The sequence below is a fragment of the Salvelinus sp. IW2-2015 genome, linkage group LG22, assembly GCF_002910315.2.
Source record: "Salvelinus sp. IW2-2015 linkage group LG22, ASM291031v2, whole genome shotgun sequence".
NCBI lineage: Eukaryota > Metazoa > Chordata > Actinopteri > Salmoniformes > Salmonidae > Salvelinus > Salvelinus sp. IW2-2015.
Window position 1 is genome coordinate 19,866,923 of NC_036862.1, and position 18,288 is coordinate 19,885,210.

At 43.5% G+C, this 18,288-nt stretch overlaps 1 protein-coding gene and 1 pseudogene across 1 annotated transcript; one reads left to right on the forward strand and one right to left on the reverse strand.

Moving 5' to 3' along the window:
* Nucleotides 1-5,291: 5,291 nt before the first annotated feature.
* Nucleotides 5,292-7,811, forward strand: LOC111949816 (aquaporin-11-like; annotated as a pseudogene).
* A 1,649-nt stretch (nucleotides 7,812-9,460) lies between these two features.
* LOC111949478 (methylosome subunit pICln) lies at nucleotides 9,461-17,278 on the reverse strand. The gene is made up of 7 exons (XM_023966698.2): nucleotides 16,297-17,278; nucleotides 15,760-15,896; nucleotides 15,540-15,662; nucleotides 15,152-15,262; nucleotides 14,985-14,990; nucleotides 14,713-14,886; nucleotides 9,461-10,166 (listed from the first exon to the last, which is right to left on the reverse strand). The coding sequence occupies exons 1-7, from the start codon at nucleotides 16,413-16,415 to the stop codon at nucleotides 10,099-10,101; spliced, it is 738 nt and encodes a 245-aa protein (XP_023822466.1). The 5' UTR covers nucleotides 16,416-17,278; the 3' UTR covers nucleotides 9,461-10,098.
* Nucleotides 17,279-18,288: the final 1,010 nt, after the last annotated feature.

Consider the following 18,288-nt stretch of genomic DNA (forward strand, 5'->3'; position numbering starts at 1 on the left):
ACTATGCACTTTTATGTTTACATACCCACATTACTCATCTCATATGTATATACTGTACTCGATACCATCTACTGCATCTTGCCTATGCCGTTCTGTACCATCACTCATTCATATACAGTGGGGCAAAAAAGTATTTAGTCAGCCACCAATTGTGCAAGTTCTCCCACTTAAAAAGATGAGGCCTGTAATTTTCATCATAGGTACACTTCAACTATGACAGACAAAATTAGAAAAAAAAAACCAAGAAAATCACATTGTAGGATTTTTTATGAATTATTTTGCAAATTATGGTGGAAAATAAGTATTTGGTCAATAACAAAAGTTTCTCAATACTTTGTTATATACCCTTTGTTGGCAATGACAGAGGTCAAACGTTTTCTGTAAGTCTTCACAAGATTTTCACACCACTGTTGCTGGTATTTGGCCCATTCCTCCATGCAGATCTCCTCTAGAGCAGTGTGTTTTGGGGCTGTTGCTGGGCAACACGGACTTTCAACTCCCTCCAAAGATTTTCTATGGGGTTGAGATCTGGAGACTGGCTAGGCCACTCCAGGACCTTGAAATGCTTCTTACGAAGCCACTTCTTTGTTGCCCGGGCGGTGTGTTTGGGAGCATTGTCATGCTGAAAGACCCAGCCACGTTTCATCTTCAATGCCATTGCTGATGGAAGAAGGTTTTCACTCAAAATCTCACGATACATGCACTTATTGATAAAGCCAGTGACTGATGGTGTACTCCTCAATGCCATCGGAAGAATCCCAGAACATATTCAAGTCTGTGCTAGCAAAGCAGTCCTGTAGTTTAGCATCTGCTTCATCTGACCACTAGTGCTTCCTGCTTTAATTTTTGCTTGTAAGCKGGAATCAGGATAGAATTATGGTCCGATTTGCCAAATGGAGGGCGAGGGAGAGCTTTGTACGCATCTCTGTGTGTGGAGTAAAGGTGGTCTTGAATTCTTTTCCCTTTYGTTACACATTTAACATCCTGATAGAAATGAGGTAGAACTGATTTAAGTTTCCCTGCATTAAAGCCCCCGGCCCCTAGGTGCGTCGCCTCTGGATGTTTCCTGTTTCAGGGATGGTGAGGGCCCAAAAAGGTGACACTTTTTTGTTGTTGCACTGAAACACGCTAAAAATCCCTGCTAGGGGAAATGCAGGTTTTAACTAATTAAACAACAAAGAACATGATCTACATGATCAGTCTCTGTGTGTAAATAAAAAAGTAGTTAATGTGAACCTAACTCACAGCAAAAAAATGTAAAGAAAGCAATCCAATGTTATTATTGCAGTTAGCCATGACAGCCTTTATAATAMAACTCTTGTGACCACACACATAAATATTGCACTTGGGGAAGAAAAAAAACATCTTAAAGTAGAAATAGAATGAAACAAACATGCATTCTATTTTTGCTCTATTGTAGTGGCCACTATAGACATCAATCAAGCGTACAAGGCTACGTGTGCAAAAAAATAACGTTGAGTAAAACAAAAAAGGTATAATCTCCCCTCACACACGTGTTACTGTCAAATTCAACAAAAACTGTCTGACTTTATTAGCAAGCTAATTTTCACACCATAAACTCAATTATTTGATCAGATAAGTTGGCTAATGTTGCTCAACATTTCTCTGGTAAGCTAACAGAGAATTCGATCCAGCTAGCAAGATACTTAACAATGGGAAACAGTGTTAAAAACCCMTTACAATGAAGATCTCTGAGGTTATTTGGATTTTTACGAATTATCTTTGAAAGACAGGGTCCTGAAAAAGGGAAGTTTTTTTTGCTGTGGCCCCCGCGCCGTGTCTTACCAGAGGCTGCTGTTCTGTCCTGCCGATGGAGTGTATAACCTGCCAGCTATATGTTGTCGGTGTCTGTAGTAGTATATCCCTCCCGTCCGACTCATTGAAGAACTCTTTGTCCAGTTGGAGGTGAGCAATCGCAGTTCTGATGTCCAGAAGCTCTTTTCGGTCATAAGAGACGGTAGTAGCAACATTATTTACAAAACAAGTTACGAACAACACAAAAAAAAAAATTATAATAGCATGGTTGATTAAGAGCCAATAAGACGGCAGCCCTCCCATCCGGCACCATTGTAATACTGGGCACCAGATTGCTATAACATATGATGTAGTTAGCTGATATGTAAAATACTTATCCAGGCCTTGTAAGATCTGGCATGCATCAGCAACATCTAAGCATGGGAATACAACCTATCTATTTAACACCCAAACTATCCTACTCCTCAGACTCCAGACAGACATGCCACTACACCGCCAGCCCACCAGATGCCGACCAGCAGGGTTTGCGTGCTTGTGTGTATTTGAGAGGATAATGGTCATCAATGGAGGTCATCTGAGGTAGAGAAAACAGCTAAACGAATAAAGAGAGAGGCGGTGAGATTCCTACTGCAGCTGTTCACGCATTCACACACCTAGTGTGAGGAGAGAGATAGAAATAGGGAGAGAGAGAGGGAGAGGAGAGAGATAGGGAGAGAGAGAGAGAGATAGGGAGAGAGAGAGAGAGATAGGGAAGAGAGAGAGAGATAGGGAGAGAGAAGAGAGATAGGAGAGAGAGAAGAGAGAGAGATAGGGAGAGAGAAGAGAGAGAGAGATAGGGAGAGCGAGAGAGAGAGATAGGGAGAGAGGAGAGAGAGATAGAAATAGGGAAAGAGAGATAGGGAGAGAGAGAGGAGAGATAGGGGAGAGGGAGAGAGAGAGAGAGATAGGGAGAGAGAGAGAGAGAGGAGAAGGGAGAGAGAGAGAGGAGAGAGAGAGATAGGAGAGGAGAGAGATAGAATAGGGAGAGCAGAGAGGGAAGGGAGTAGAGATAGAAATTACGGGAGAGAGATAGGGAGAGAGAGAAAGAAAGGAGAGAAAGAGCGAGAGGACTTAACTACAGGTCCATAAGGTCAGCAGCAGGATGTAGATTTAAAGGTGATTTAAATCAGTGATTAGTGCCAATGCAGCACTACCTGTCACTGTGTGTGTGTGTGTGTGGGGGGGGGGCGAGATGTAGAAAGAGTAAAGGGAGAAAAAAGGATAACTGTTGTATTCGGCGCATTTAACTAATAACATTTGATTTGATAAGAGAGGAAAAGAGACAAGAGGGTCAACTGGAGAGAAACAGAGAGGGGTAGAGAGATAGACAGGGACTCAGAGAGAGAGATATTTATAGTTGATAGTATTATTGTTGCTTCAGTGGACAGGTTAGCTCTGATGCCAGTATTCTGTTCTCTACAGTACTTTACTAGAGGGGAAAAGGGAGGAGGAGAAGAGAGGGCGGTAAGGACACAGCACAGGGTAGAAAAAATTACAGAAATACTCCCTCCCTCTGTGTGTGTGTGTGTGTCAGAGAGTGTAAATAGAGAGAGTAAACACACACACTCCTTACAGACCAAATTAAACCTTGGATTGGCTAAAGTGTCCAACCCTAAACAGTCTGCAGGGTATACATACATACACACTTGTTCTTACACACTTCACACCCCCACATCCTACAACGTCTCTTCATATCACAATGAATAGGCTAATCATAATATTATTACTGTTTTTACACTTGTACATAACATGTGCCTATCCCCCTTTCCACCCATGTAGACAGACATGTGATTGGCTGGCTGGACACRTCTCACTTATTCCTCTACATATTGATCCCATTCAACGTTTATGGGGCACGAAGGTCAGTGTTGGCTCAGGCTCATTACCTTAACAGAACTGAGACAAGACCAGTGGTGATATAGACTGCTGATGAGAAGACACTAGATGGGGCTACATCCCAAACAGAACACTATTCCCTATATAGTGCACTACGTTGACCAGAGCCCCCATATACATATATTCTTTTAATTTAACCTTTATTTAACTATATAGGGAAAAGGGTGCTATTTGGGACACACACTGGGTTGTTTCCCCAACCCAAATTAGCCTACTCTTCTTGGTTAGACTGTTATTCCTGATGTGTCATTTATTCAAAGCGCCAAGTCAGACTGAGTGAAGGCTGTGGAGCACTGTGTCACTAATCAGACAGCTACAGCCGCACTTATCTAGCCTACCCCCTCTCTCTGTTTCTTCCAGTCTTTTTCCTCTTTCTGTCTGTTGGTCTCTCCCTTTTCTACCCTCTCTAGTGCATTTTGGGGCGGCAGGTAGCCTAGTGGTTAGAGCGTTGGGCCAGTGGTTGCCAGTGGTTGCTAGTTCGAATCCCCGAACTGACAAGGTAAAAATCTGTTGTTCTGCCCCTGAACAAGGCAGTTAACCTACTGTTCCTAGGCCGTCAATGTAAATAAGAATTCGTTATTAACTGACTTGCCTAGTTAAATAAAGGTTAAATAAATACAAATATGTGTCTCTCTCTCCCCCCAGTTAGTCCCTAATCTTAACCCCTACCTTGCCCAACCCTAACTATTTTAAATGTTAACTTCAAATGGGATAGGGACAACCGAAGGATCACAAGGACCCCCCTCTATGTCGCATAATGATTCGTTTCACATCTTTCTCCTAAAGACATTAAATAAATTAAAATGTTTGTAATATCTAGCCTAGATTGTACATGAGATCATTTAATTTTATCCGTGACATTTTGTGCCAATTTTCATTCATTCAGGCGAGTTAATTTCATTCGAATGATAACTGTATATTCCCACATTTTTCATTCATACCGGTTGACCCTTGAAGCGACAGACAACTGGTCCACACACACACACACACACACGCGCGCGCGCACACGCACACACACACACACACACACACACACACGCACACACACACACACACACACTCTGATAATGTCTGGAGCGCCACCACAACACACCGCGGGCTGCATAAAGCACCGTCATAACACCCTGTTCCCTTCTCCCAGGGACAAAATCAGTGAACCGATAAATCTGCCTCGCGGCCCCAACGTCCAACCACTACTGTATGTATGCATGATCCCTTGCCGTTACACTGTAGCGCCGTGAGCACGCTCCTCCTGTCTGTTCTGCGGTAACAGTCCTGTAATGTACCAGTAAAGGAAGGTAAACTGAAAAGAATGTCATGCCCGGTTCTGTCTGTGGATAAAGGAATAGGAGAAACTCACCTATCGCCGTGTCTTTTGAAAAATTCCTGATGGCGATCCGTTCTCTTTGCCAGCACTCACACACATGCATTCGCCCAAGTAGCTTCAGTTTTTTCTATTCTGCCCAATTTGACAAACCCTTCTTCTATCGCTCTGCCCAGGCTCTGCCAATCCCTGGCTATTGTTAGACACACACCACCCTGCTACATAGCAACGCCCGCCCACTACACTCGTTTCTAATATGCCAGTGGTCAGGCTGAAGCTCAGTCGTATGCTTATTGGTCTGTTTGGCCGTCTGTTTCACTGGGAGGTGAGGTGGGTTTCGCCATGAGTTTCCCCGATTACATTTCGGGGCTGCATCTCAATTATTTGTTTATATCGCTTCCTATCCTTGTGTCCTCTGCTTGTGTCCTTCTCTCCTTGTGCCCACTTTCTTCATCTGTAGGATACAGACTTGACAGGTGCAGAGGTCAATCACTGGGCTGGATTTTACAATAGCCTTATTGAGATTTATCATTATCATCATTTTTCTTAATCAGACTAATTACTGAATCCGCTGAAGGAGAGGATATAAGGAAAGGAGGAGAGAAAAGTGTGTGTAATTGGGTGAGGGTGATGGGCATAGACATAGGTCTGTCTCAAATGGCACTCTATTCTCTTTGTAGTGTGCTAGTTTTAACCAAGGCCCACAGGGCTCTGGACAAAATAAGTGCACTATATAGGGACCTAGGGAATAGCGTGACATTTGGGACTTCCCATACAAAACCATGCAGTATATGGTATGACATCATTGAATCTGTATAACTACTGTGCTCTCTGGTGGTGGGTGMGGGGATCACACCTCACAGCCTGGCCACGTTATAGCAGCAATAGGCAATAGGCGCAGTGTATGGAGAGACATAGAGGAGAGGAGAGGAAGAGAGAGAGGAGAAAGGAGAGAGGAGAGGCAGCCACTTCCGCACCATGTGAACTCAAGCTCATCATCATCTACCCTCTCTGATCCCACACACACACACGCACAAACATATACACACACACACATGGTAGCCTGCTGCAGCCATAAGAAAACAGACCCACAGGAGCTAGCAAGAAGACACATACAGAGAGAGAGGAAGAGAGAGAGGGGGAGAAACCGAGACTGAGGAGAGAGGCAGACGTCGTCGTGCTGCTGTGTGAACTGAGTAGGAGAATCTTAACCAAGCTACTAGCTCCCAGAGGGCTATGTCAGTCTGCTGTTTACACCATGGAGCTGGTCTCTACACTGCAGCTGTGTATCTGCAACCTAGAGCTGCGTCTGCTGGGAGAGGTGGGCCGGGCTGCAGCCTCAGTTCTGTCTCAGCCTCACCTACCTGGCATCTGTGGTCCATGGCCTCACCTTCCATGGAGCCCTGGGGAACCCCTGTAGCACGCTGGAACACACCGACCGGGGACGCCTCACTGCCGGGTTCTATTCTATTCTATTGTTGTCTCTATATAATGGATACATTATCTATTATATTGTGGATTCTATGTAATGGATACCTACACTGCTCAAAAAAATAAAGGGAACACTTAAACAACACAATGTAACTCCAAGTCAATCACACTTCTGTGAAATCAAACTGTCCACTTAGGAAGCAACACTGCACATTTGTGGCCTGCTGGAGGTCATTTTGCAGGGCTCTGGCAGTGCTCCTCCTTGCACAAAGGCGGAGGTAGCGGTCCTGCTGCTGGGTTGTTGCCCTCCTACGGCCTCCTCCACTTCTCCTGATGTACTGGCCTGTCTCCTGGTAGCGCCTCCATGCTCTGGACACTACGCTGACCTTCTTGCCACAGCTCGCATTGATGTGACATCCTGGATGAGCTGCACTACCTAAGCCACTTGTGTGGGTTGTAGACTCCGTCTCATGCTACCACTAGAGTGAAAGCACCGCCAGCATTCAAAAGTGACCAAAACATCAGCCAGGAAGCATAGGAACTGAGAAGTGGTCTGTGGTCACCACCTGCAGAACCACTCCTTTATTGGGGGTGTCTTGKTAATTGCCTATAATTTCCACCTTTTGTCTATTCCATTTGCACAACAGCATGTGAAATTTATTGTCAATCGGTGTTGCTTCCTAAGTGGACAGTTTGATTTCACAGAAGTGTGATTGACTTGGGAGTTACATTGTGTTGTTTAAGTGTTCCCTTTATTTTTTTGAGCAGTGTATTTTAGCTTATTCTGTATGATGGGATAGTATTTTTTTTATTTTGTATATGTATAATCTATTCTATTCTATCTATAATAACATTCTATTGTATTCTATTGCTGTCTTTCTATAATGAATATGCATTCTATGGATAATGGATACATATTCTATTCTCCTCAATTCTTTTTAGGAGCGGCGTACTGAAGATGGTGCTCCAGTTCATGGCAGCTAGCGTGGCTCGTACCATGCTACAGGGGCTGTGGGCCCTCGGTCTCTCTGACCTGCACCTGAGACACACACTCCAGGGCTTACAATGCATCAGCCCCATCTACACAGACACACACACCAGCCTGGTGCTCCCCGGGCCCTCTGGTCGCTGCTGCAGCCGTGGAGCCTTTGCCATACAGACCTCCTTCACACACACACACACACACACTTTCCTCCACTTTTCGGTTTGTTTTATTTTGTTTGATATCTATTGCCCTGGACTCACCATCCATCCCTACGAACCAAAGACCCTGATGCACAGTGACCTCTTTTTTTTTAACCTAATATGATTTGTGCAGTGGTGGCTGGTGGCACATAAAAATTGAGCTGGAACGTGTTTGATACCATTTCATTCACTCTATTCCAGACATTTTTATTAGCCATCCTCCCCTCAGCAGCATCCTCTGTATTTGTGTAGCATCGATGTAAAAAGTTGATTTCTGTAGTTAGTGTTAATAGCATCTTTATAACGCTTTGAGATAGTAATTTATGCCCAGTTCTACAATAGATATGTCTACGGCCAACCGTCCCAAGTCGCTCCTTCGCAGTACACACACTTTGTGGAACATTTCTGCGGGGACTTGCTTCCATTCAGCCACAACAGCATATGAGGTCAGACACTAATGTTGGACGATTAGGCCTGGCTCGCAGTCGGCGTTCCAATTCATCCCAAAGGTGTTCGATGGGGTTGAGGTCAGGGCTCTGTGCAGGCCAGTCAAGTTCTTCCACACTGATCTCGACAAACCATTTCTGTATGGATCTCGCTTTGTGCACGGGGGCATTGTCATGCTGAAACAGGAAAGGGCCTTCCCCAAACTGTTGCCACAAAGTTGGAAGCACAGAATCATCTAGAATGTAATGTAAGATTTCCCTTCACTGGAACTAAGGGGCCTAGCCCGAACCATGAAAAACAGCCCCAGACAATTATTCATCCTCCACCAAAATGTATAGTTGGCACTATGCAGTCGGGCAGGTAGCGTTCTTCTGGCATCCGTCAAACCCAGATTTGTCCGTCGTACTGCCAGATGGTGAAGCGTTATTCATCACTCCAGAGAATGCGTTTCCACTGCTCCAGTGTCCAATGGCGGGGAGCTTTGCACCACTCCAGCCGGCGCTTGGCATTGCACATGGTGATTGTGACATTGCATGCGGCTGCTCGGCTATTGAAACCCATTTCATGAAGCTCCCGACGAACAGTTTTTGAGCTGACATTGCTTCCAGAGACAGTTTGGAACTCGGTAGTGAGTGTTGCAACCAAGGACAGACGATTTTTACGCGCCAATGCGCTTCAGCACTCGGTGGTCCCGTTCTGTGAGCTTGTGTGGCCGACCACTTTTTTGCTCCTAGATGTTTCTACTTCACAATAACAGCACTTACAGTTGACTGGGGCAGCTGTAGCAGGGCAGAAATGTTATGAACTGACTTGTTGGAAAGGTAGCATCCTATGACTGTGCCACGTTGAAAGTCACTGATCTCTTCAGTGAGGCCATTCTACTGCCAATATTTGTCTATGGAGATCGCATGGCTGTCTGCTCGATTTTATACACCTGTCAGCAACGAGTGTGGCTCAAATAGCCAAATCCACAAATTTGAAGGGGTGTCCACATATTTGTGGTGATGTATTTGTAAGTGCTCTGTGAGAGGCTTGCGTTGCTCAGTGTTAAAATTACACTCTGGTTCAATTTTCAAGATTGATACAACACCTCACCCAAGAACAATAGTTTAAAGTGGCTCTCGCTCTGCTCATGCTGCCTAAAAGCAAAGCAAATAAGAAACCTTAGTTTCTGTGGCCAAGGGTAGTCTAGTGCAGGGACTCCCAAACCTTTTCACAAAAATTACAATATTTACAGGCAAAAAAATAAACTTGAAACATAAAAAAAAAGTGTTAGCTAATGTGGGGTAGTAGATCTGGACATTTCTGACAAGTTATAAATAGCTCTCTAAGGTATGTAATGACTAGCATGACAAGAGGAACTGATGATGCACTACCTCATTTTATTACAAATGTCAAGAATAAGTTTAAAGTCGGACTGCGCCGCCCCTCTCCCCTCAATTTGGGAACCACTGGTCTAGCGGTCTAGGCAGCTGCCTCTGATGCACATGTACCGCTTCCAATTCGGCCCAAAGCCATTTCTGCACACTCTCCTCTTTTTAATAAACAAACAAAGACATGAAAAATATTGATTTCCAGATGCACCAGGAGCTCCTACGTTACTTCTCTGGAATGTGCACAGAAGAAACACCTTGTTCTTTATACAAAAACACACGTGTTTAATGAAGAGATTTCATACAAAGGCAACAATGTTCCCTGTTGGGGAAATCTCTGTACAACTGGTCTTCAGGTACAAAACACAAGAGAAGAATCTGTGTATGTTGAGATGAACAGAAAATCAGGAAGTGGAGAGATTGTATTCTCCTCCTATCCCACAAGTGCTTTGACTGGCAGTATAATTGAGTTCCATCTGGGAGAAGGAGTGGGGGAGAGTGAGAGACTTAACTACAGTATGGTAAGCAGGTCCATACGGTTGGCAGCAGGATGTGGATTACAAGGTGATAACACAAAACATCACAAATGTACTGATCATTACAACGTAGTATTATGATATGTTATTACTAGTGGTCTACGTCTGCATCTTCAAACTGTCCGGCCATCGTCGACCCTGCATCCACCTCCATCCCATCTGCAAAGACAAACAAAGAAATAGAACGACTAGAATAGACAAAGCAGACTCATCAGCCAATATACTGATTATCATTAAACACATACTGCTTTCTTCATGCTCATGTGTCTATAATAGGTTTGGGCTATACATGCTGGTCAATCAGTTATTTTTCAAGGAAGAGAAAGGGGCCCTGAACATCCCCCCCATCAACCTACACACAATGGKAAAGCAAAAACAGGTTCAGACACATTTTTTCAAATTTATTTAAAAATAAATACATTTAAAAAATGAAATTTCACATTTACATAAGTAKTCCGACCCTTTACTWGMTGCTTTGTTGAAGCACCTTTGGCAGCGATTAKAGACRTGAGTCTTCTTGGGTATGACCCTAKAAGCTTGGCATACCTGTATTTGGGGAGTTTCTCCCATTCTTCTCAAGCTCTGTCAGGTTGGATGGGGAGCGTCGCTGCACAGCTATTTTCAGTTCTCTCCAGAGATGTTCGATCAGGTTCAAGCCCGGGCTCTGGCTGGGACTTGAAGCCACATTGTCTTGGCTGTGTGCTTAGGSTCGTTGTCCTACTGGAAGGTGAACCTTCGCCCCAGTTGGAGGTCCGGAGCACTCTAAAGCAGGTTTTCATCAAGGATCTCTCTGTACTTCACTCCGTTCATCTTTCCCTCGATCTTGACTAGTCTCCCAGTCCCTGAAAAACATCAACAAGCTTCACCGTAGGTATGGTGCCAGCTTTCCTCCAGACGTGACGCTTGGCAATCAGGCCAAAGAGTTCAATCTTGGTTTCATCAGACCAGAGAATCTTGTTTCTCATGGTCAGAGTCCTTTAGGTGCGTGTTGTCATGTGCCTTTTACCGAGGAGTGGCTTCCACCTGGCCACTCTACCATAAAGGCCTGATTGGTGGAGTGCTGCAGAAATGGTTGTCCACAGAGGATCTCRGGAGCTCTATCAAGAGTGACCWTCGGGATCTTGGTCACTTCCCTGACCAAGGCCCTTCTCCCCTGATTGCTCAGTTTGGCCAGGCGGCCAGCTCTAAAGACAATTCCTTCGACCTCATAACTTGGTTTTTGCTCTGACATGCACGATCAACCGGGGGACCTTATATTGACAGGTGTGCGCCTTTCCAAATCATGTCCAATCAATTGAATTTACCACAGGTAGACTCCAATTAAGTTGTAGAACATCAAGGATGACCAATGGAAACAGGATGCACTTGAGCTCAATTGAGTCATCTTTATTTGTATTTKTTTTTTATAAATTAGCAAACATTTCTAAAAACCTGTTTTTGCTTTGTCATTACGGGGAAGTGTGTGATTTTATATAATACAWTTTAGAATATGGCTCTAACGTAACAAAATGTGGAAAAAGTCATGGGGTCTGAATACTTTCCGAATGCACTGTATACTGAGATATATTAACTTACTACACTAAGATATAGGTACAGTTGAAGTCAGAAGTTTACATACACTTAGGTTGGAGTCATTAACACTCATTTTTCAACCACTCCACAAATGTCTTGTTAACAAACTATAGTTTTGGCAAGTCGGTTAGGACATATACTGTGTGCATGACACAAGTAGTTTTTCCAACAATTGTTTACAGACAGATTATTTCACTTATAATTCACTGTATCACAATTCCAGTGGGTCAGAAGTTTACATACACTAAGTTGACTGTGCCTTTAAACAGCTTGGAAAATGGTTTTAGAAGCTTCTGATAGGCTAATTGACATCACTTGAGTCAATTGGAGGTGTACCAGTGMATGTATTTCAAGGACTACCTTCAAACTCAGTGCCTCTTTGCTTGACATCAAGGGAAAATCAAAAGAAAATCAGCCAAGACCTAGACCTCAGAAAATAATTGTAGTCCTCCACAAGTCTGGTTCATCCTTGGGAGCAATTTCCAAACGCCTGAAGGTACCATGTTCATCTGTACAAACAACAGTACGCAAGTATAAACACCATGGGACCACGCAGTCGTCATACCGCTCAGGAAGGAGGCGCGTTCTGTCTCCTAGAGATGAACGTACTTTGGTGCGAAAAGTGCAGATCAATCCCAGAACAGCAAAGCACCTTGTGAAGATGCTGGAGGAAACAGGTACAAAAGTGTCTATATCCACAGTAAAACGAGTCCTATATCGACATAACCTGAAAGGCCACTCAGCAAGGAAGAAGCCACTGCTCCAAAACCGCCATAAAAAAGCCAGACTACGGTTTGCAACTGCATATGGGGACAAAGATTGTACTTTTTGGAGAAATGTCCTCTGGTCTGATGAAACAGAAATAGAACTGTTTGGCCATAATGACCATCGTTATGTTTGGAGGAAAAAGGCGGAGGCTTGCAAGTCGAAGAACACCATCCAAACCGTGAAGCACGGGGGTGGCAGCATCATGTTGTGGGGGTGCTTTGGTGCTGGAGGGACTGGTGCACTTCACAAAATAGATGGCATCATGAGGWTGGAAAATTATGTGGATATATTGAAGCAACATCTCAAGACATCAGTCAGGAAGTTAAAGCTTGGTCGCAAATGGGTCTTCCAAATGGACAATGACCCCAAGCATACTTCCAAAGTTGTGGCAAAATGGCTTAAGGACAACAAAGTCAAGGTATGAGAGTGGCCATCACAAAGCCCTGACCTCAATCCTATAGAAAATGTGTGGGCAGAACTGAAAGTGTGTGCGAGCAAGGAGGCCTACAAACCTAACTCAGTTACACCAGCTCTGTCAGGAGGAATGGGCCAAAATTCACCCAACTTATTGTGGGAAGCTACCTGAAACATTTGACCCAAGTTAAATAATTTAAAGGATAAGCTACCAAATACTAATTGAGTGTATGTAAACGTRTAACCCACTGGGAATGTGATGAAAGAAATAAAAGCTGAAATAAATAATTCTCTATACTATTATTCTGACATTTCACATTCTTAAAATAAAGTGGTGATCCTAACTGACCTAAGACAGGGAATTTTTACTAGGATTAAATGTCAGGAATTGTGAAAAACTGAGTTTAAATGTATTTGGTTAAGGTGTATGTAAACTTCCGACTTCAACTGTAGATGTTTACACTATACTGAGTTAACTTCAAGAGACAGTACATTATATCTCCAGTACATTATATCTCCAGTACATTATTGGAGGAAGATTGCAGCGACCGGTGAGTATTTAGGGCTTGTTGCTAATCTCTGACATACAGAGCTACAGCTCTTAGATATTTGCAACGTAATCTAGGTGACATTACAGCAGGTTGCAACACAACCTGACAGTAGAAATGGTTCAAAAATCATACCTTTTTAACTTTTAAAGCAATCATACTTACAACAGTTTAACTACCGGTAACAAATTAAATATTATGAAACAGATTATTATTTGTATAATTTTGTGTTGTATGTTGGAATAAATACACAGGTTTGGAATTTGATGTGTTGCAGAGAATTGGGAACAGGTACCATGTCATCAACATGGAGAAAGAGACAAGGTGAAGGAGTTATTAAGGACATCAAAAATATACTACCAAATAGGAAAGAGATTGTGGGAGAAAAGATGCTATGAGAGGGAGAGAGAGATGGCACAAGAGACAGAAAAMACAGAAGTGAAAGAAGTTAGAGATMTGCATAAATAGGGAAGAGATGGTARGAAAGAGGAAAGAGATTCTAGCAGAGGGAAAATATGATACGAGAAAGTAATAAAGACATGGAAGGAGAGCGAGAAAAGGTGCTGGAAGAGGGATTAGAGATGCCCCTGGTGAAAAGAAGACGGAGGAAAAGCATGGAGAAGCAAATTCAAAGTAAGTGCACCTCAACCATCATATATTTAGGCAGTTTTTCCCCCCCAACCTCATCATGCCCAAGGAGCCTCACCAAGTTTAAGGAGAAGACTGGGGTGCCCGGTTATATGTTGAGCTATATTTCAGGTGTGTTGTAGAATACATTTGAATCTATTGTTTAGGTTCATGTTAGAATGGCATCTTTAGGTTGAAAAATTACTCCTTCTCAGAGGTACATTTATGCACAGAAATGTTGTGTTTTTTTCACTCTTTTGTAGTGATGGGAGATAAGTCAGTGGCAGGCAGAGAAGTTGGAGAACCATCCGGTGCTCAAGAGGAGAAGGACCAATTACCAGAATCAGMCTGACTTCAATGCTCTTATTTTAACTTCTAGAGGACTCCATGGCTAAGTTCCTGCTCATGACAGACATGCGCCCAAGGAGCTAGCCTCGTAATGTTTTTTTTAACCAATCTTACACCAGTCCTTTGAACGTATGTTTTTCTATGCATCTTATATTGTAATATGTTACGTTCTGTTTGTAAGGCATTTGCTGTTATGTAGCGATTATTTCGAGTGGGATCATTGTTATCCTCTGGCGCCATCTGGTGGTTGTTACAACACACCACTAACAAGCAGAGCCAAGAACCTCCACTGTGTATTATTTATATCCTCATGCTGAAATGTTGCCTAGGGATTWAAAAAAAATACTGTTTCAGTGTGTGACCTACCCTCGTATCCTGTGTTTGAGTATTTGTATGACCTATCCTTGTATGATACGTGTGTGACCCACCGTCAAACTCTCCATTGGCCTCATCAGTGCGGACCCCAGCCATGTGAAAGGTGTTAGCAACAGACTGAGCTAACATGCCCTCCAGTCTCTGCAGAGTAGCCTGGCCTTCAGCCGTCAGACCCGACACACCCTCCTCATATGTACAGAATGACGGGATATCACCCTGACCATGCTCTGGAGGACAGAGAGAATACCACCTGTGAGTGCGTGTGTACCTGTGTGTGTAGTAGTAGCAGCTGATAGGGTGAGTGCATAGTTGTTAGGCTTCTTACCTGCCTCTTTTCCGTTGAAGGGAGAAAGAAGGTGGAGATACAATGTTAGTATTATCTTCTTTATTACTYCATCTATGTGAGATTGTACACTGTATGTAAAAGCGTGAGTGTACTGTTTGTAGAACTGTGTGTGTGCTTGTATAAATGAGTGTGTGTGTGTTACACACCTGCTTCTTCCACATTGTACTCATCTCCGTCAAAGTCCCCGTCGGAGTCTTCATCATCCGGGTCTGGGTGCAGGGCCTGACACTCACACATCGCTGAAAACATAGACTCCACTGGACACACACACACACGTTAGGGAAATCTGTGTTCTAATGCTAGCTAGCATAGTGATTACAAACTAGAGCTGAATGTCAAAGAATGCGAGAACCAAAAGCTTTAGACATCCCTAATGCATGTGTGTAGTGAGATGTTTGAACTTGTTATTGACTACTGTACAGCACTTGTTGTATTATATAATAACATCTTCCATATATGTGACCTGCTTAATAAAGATGCATTTACTTTAATTTAGCCCTGCCCTACTAGCCATCCCTCTCCCCTCTGACTTACATGCTGCCTTGTCTCTAGGGACGAAGCGGATCTCTGTGATCCCCTCAGACTCATCTTCCTCACTGCTGTTATCCTCATCCTCCTGATCATGGGCATTCTCCTGCATCTCTGCTTCGTTCTCATCTGGGGAACACAGACACACACTAAGAACTTCTTACTCGTTCACAAGTTTGTGTTACACTGAGTTTGATATTTACCATGATGGACAGGTGTYTCTCACCGTTGAGTTTMGKGTTGACCATGACGTATAGATGTTCCTGTGGGTAGGTGCTGAGGTCTCGTGAGATGGCGTGCAGGCTGATAGTGGGGTACTCTAGAGAGAAGCCCATCCCTGATCCATCAAACCACGACAATCGCCTGGAAAACACAGGAAAGGAACATTTTGACTACTAGTCACAAGGTGAAAACTCATTGTATTTCCTTGATTCATCACGTCTCCCCTCATTGCCTKCTCAAAACAGAGGAACCTCATATCTTCCCCGCCAGTGTGCTTTGAGAAAGAGACAAGGAGGGAGGGTGTGAGCAATCAATTAAATACAATGGAGATCCACTCCAAGTCACTGACTAGATAGCCAACTAACGTGAGGCAAAATGCAAGTTCATGGTGCTCAAGTTAATACTATCAAAGGAAAAACACATAAGACAAATGTAAGTCTTGAAACTTCCTGATTTTAGGACTTTAAATAAATTWGCTAGCATGCTAACTAGCTAACAATGCTAGCTAACTTAGCTAGTTATCCACAATAGCGTCGCATACGTTTCAGCAACGTAGAGCGTTCCTGCGCCGAGGCCCTTCCCGTCCAACACCGCCGTGGTCTCGGCTTGTTCATGCCGGACTCCCTCYCTGGGTGGAGGGACACTCCTTAGCAGAACCATCCTCAGAGACTGATGGAAATGACGGCCAGAGAAAACACTCGTTTGGGTCGGTCCGGAGCTGTCAACAACACTGCGCTTCTGTGACCTGGTTGGCTATTTCGTTTCCCAAAGATGCCTATTTAACGCTGCTGGACATAAACCGATATCTAGACGTTTGTGCAGGGAAGACGATATAGCTAGTCAACTAGCTATCGATAGCCTGAAGAGTTAACGTTAGTTAGAATATGCATTCAGTATACATTTCCCAGAAACGTTAGTGCCACTAGCTCGCTTGGTAGTATTTACTCGACCAAACTCCCCACGCTGCTTTCACTGCTAGCTAGTAGCTAACGTTACCGTTCTTATTATACCTCAGTGGTAACTAGTTACTCCGTATCCCCGCCAAGAACATAGGTTTCCACTAGTTACCACAGCCACAAAGTTAAAATTGGCTCTGAAATTCATAAACATCGAAAAGGTGCTTGTTYGTCTTAATTTAAGGTTTGGMTCCTTTATTATAGCTCAGGGTTATYTATAATGGTAAGGTTTCAAATCAAATTTGAAGATAAATTGTAGAAAAATGCGAAGTTTATGACTTTGRGGCTGTGGTAACTAGTGACTACAAAGAGTAGAGACAGATGTATTAGAGAAAGGAGAGGGAGAAGGAACATCAATCGCAAGAAAACATTACCGCCAACTACAGGTCGGGGGTTATATGAGGAAGTGATGATTTCCCTCTTCAAACTAGCCGCGCGAATAGTATAAATGCAACATGTTCCTCGCTTTGACATTTGGCTATAACAATGCAAACAAGCTGCTGTACGATCGTATGCACCAACAGACAAGTGCCAGAGCAAAACTTGTATTTATTCCTCAAGATAATACCCCCCATAAAGCRTGGATAGACGCTAGTTTGAGTATCAGTCTCTTATCTAACGTTCCACTCCTTGCCATTGCCAAACATTTTGGCACATGACATGGAGTACAGGGAGTGGAATGTTAGCTAACGAGACTGGTACCCAGGCTAGATGGATAGCAGCGAGAATTAGTGGACTACATCATCAGCGAGTAGTGTTGTGTTCAGACCATTTCGAGAAGACTGCTTCTGTCTACAACCCAGACCTGATAGATTCGCTCCACTATAATATTGGACGACAAAGAAGATCCAGTGCCGAGTATTTGTGTATTTAATAGAACTACAAAGAGCCCAAGGAAATCTGGGGCCATTGCGAAAAGGCTCAAATTGGAGGTACTGTATGTTGTCTGCCATGAGTAGTATACATTGGTGGAGTGACTACAATAGTAGGCTAGCTCTTATTTATTACTATTGTGGGGTTTTTATAAGGTTTTTTGACATGCTTAACTAACTATAAGCTAGTAGGGCTTCTTATGCATTAAAGTTTGAATTACTGACTCATGTGAACCTGCATTTTCCATTAGTCTCTACTCTTACCAGTGCTCTGTCTAACCATGAGGCCACAGCCTGAAATTGCAACAAATGTATCTGAGCATAAGATATGAACAGCAGTCTGAAATGTGTGTGTGTTAAAAAGGTCGCTGTGGGCGCTGTACTGTGTGACTGAGACTGTGCTAATCTTAGAGAGACACAGGAGGGGGGTGAATCAGGGGACTGCTGACTGTGGTGTACAATAGACAATAACAGATAAACTATACACACGAAGAACATCTGTGAGGTTCTGAGTTATGCACTATAACCCAATACTATAACAAACGTGATTAGCAACTGTATTACATGTGATTGAATACTATAACAAACGTGATTAGCAACTGTATTAAATGTGATTGGATATTGACAAACTGTTGGCCTGGGAGCCTGGGTGTCCTGTGTTGAAGTAACAGTTAGCCAATAAGTGTGCTGGGAAGCTGGGTTAGC